Source organism: Plasmodium gaboni, chromosome 14, assembly GCF_001602025.1.
Source record: "Plasmodium gaboni strain SY75 chromosome 14, whole genome shotgun sequence".
In the NCBI taxonomy this organism is placed as follows: domain Eukaryota; phylum Apicomplexa; class Aconoidasida; order Haemosporida; family Plasmodiidae; genus Plasmodium; species Plasmodium gaboni.
In genome coordinates, this window is record NC_031494.1 from 977,231 (window position 1) to 979,577 (window position 2,347).

The window sequence follows — 2,347 nt, forward strand, 5'->3', positions numbered from 1 at the left end:
TAACCTGAATAAATAAATAAATATATATATATATATATATATATATATATATATATATATAGAACATATAATGGCTCATACATATATATGTGTTCTTTTTTATTCTTTTTATTTTATTATTTTATTATTTATTTTGTTTTACATTTCGGCAATATGGACGTTCACATATATGCTTCTCTCTTGTGTCATATTGTCTTACAGTGCCTAAGAAAAATAAAATTCAAATGGAACAATAAAATCAATATATAAACATATATAAATATAAATATAAATATATATATATATATATATGTACACATAGGGGTGATACTTCATATCTATATTTAATTTTTTGTTTTACCATCATCTGAACAAGACCAAAATATATTTTTATTTTCCCTTGGAATTGTAGCAATATTTCTTACACTTCCTGAATGACAATTATGAATAACACTTAAACAAAAAAAAAAAAAACGAGGAAGGAAATATGAAATAAGAATGTTATGTTATAAGAGAGTTATATATATATATATTACGACTTTTTTTTTTTTTTTTTTTTTTTATACTTATATGAATTATTGTTAATATTATAAACGTGAACTTGTTCATCCTTAGAACCTGTTACAACAAAATCATCATCAATAAATGATAATCCAAAAATACTATTTGCATGATTAGTGTTCACTGTGCATTTTGGCTTAGGATTATATTTATATGAATTTATATCCCATATTAAAACTTTTTTGTCACTTCCACATGAAGCCAATAAATGATTATCATCATTCCATTTGAGTCTATTAACCTGTGACCCATGACCTATAAAATAATAAACATGAATATATATATATATATATAAACAAATATACTTATACACATCATATCTATATTTATGCATTTATTTTTAGTCTCTGCAAATAAAATTTTTACCATTTAAGGTCATAGTATTTTTCAATCTACTTATGAAAAATTTATTAGACTGAACATTTTGGTAGATATAATTAGAATAGTTTTTATTATATTTTAATTTTATTATATCATTGTATATATTATCGTTCTGGTGTGAATTGTATTTCATTTTATCTATTTCAATATAATGAAGCAAAAAATAAATAAAATATATAAATAAAGATAATAAATATGTTATATTGTTATATATATATATATATATATATATATATGAATATAATATATATACGGGGATAATAGATATATGATGATAACTTATATATAATGATAACTTATATATGATGATATATTATATGTAATGATAACTTACATATGATGATATATTATATATGATGATATATTATATAGGATGATATATTATATATGATGATATATTATATAATGATGACAATTTATATATATATTAAGATAATATCAATTATGATAATATAAATAAAGAACTATAAGAAAAATATATATATAAGCAGTTTAAAGAATTATTTTTAATATGATAGATTTCTAAAGAGTACATTTTATATTATATATGCTATAAGAATATTAGTAAATATTTCTTAACAGAAATGTTAATATATTATAAATATTATTTATGAATATCTTATTCCTTTTTTTTTTTTTTTTTTTTTTTTTAAGAATAATAAAATAAAATTTTTTTTTTGTTATTGAATATTATTATTTAAATATAATAAAATAACTTATTTTTAAATAAAATAAGAACGAAATATATATTTATAGTATAATGAAAACAACATTATATTGAAAAATATTTTTTACATCAATAATATAAAAAGAAAATATTTCTTAGAGATACGATATAAAATATGCGAAATTGATACAAATAAAATAAAAATATTTAAGGATACCAAAATTTTTATAAACGTACAAAAGAAAAAAAAAAAAATGTACATAAATGTAAAAAAATGTGTACTCTAAAAAAAAAAAAAAAAAAAAAATACATATATATATATATATATTTATATATATTATGTACGCATATATAAAAACTTATTTATATAAAGTACTTCTATAATTTTGATCATTTTATATTTTTTTTTCTGGATATAAAAATGTTTAGCACCATGATAAATTGTCCATAAAATAATATGTTAAAAAATGTAATAATACAAACGTGGATGAAACATCAGAAGCTAGTAGAAGGATTTATTATATTAGATACATATATATATATATATATATATATATATATTAATTTTACAATGAAAAAAAAAAAAAAAAAAAAAAAAAAAAAAAAAAAATTTTAATTTTTATAAATTTTTTTTTTTTAGTTAATTTTTTTTTTTTTTTTTTTTTTTTAAATTTTTTTGTTTTTTTTTTTTTTTTTTTTTATTTTTTATTTTTTTAAATAAAAAAAAATAAAATAATATATTTTTTTTTTTTATTTTAT

The 2,347-nt window shown here is 15.9% G+C and overlaps 1 protein-coding gene across 1 annotated transcript in view; it reads right to left on the reverse strand.

The window, feature by feature from the left end:
* PGSY75_1428400 (putative protein, unknown function) overlaps nucleotides 1–1,054 on the reverse strand; it is a gene marked incomplete at both ends in the record, with an annotated part of 7,384 nt that extends 6,330 nt beyond the window's left edge. Inside the window, 4 exons of the mRNA XM_018787974.1 lie at nucleotides 143–204; nucleotides 341–432; nucleotides 546–795; nucleotides 907–1,054. Of these exons, the coding sequence (XP_018639346.1) occupies nucleotides 143–204; nucleotides 341–432; nucleotides 546–795; nucleotides 907–1,054 (552 nt within the window). The remainder of the gene's footprint in view (nucleotides 1–142; nucleotides 205–340; nucleotides 433–545; nucleotides 796–906) is intronic.
* Nucleotides 1,055–2,347: the final 1,293 nt, after the last annotated feature.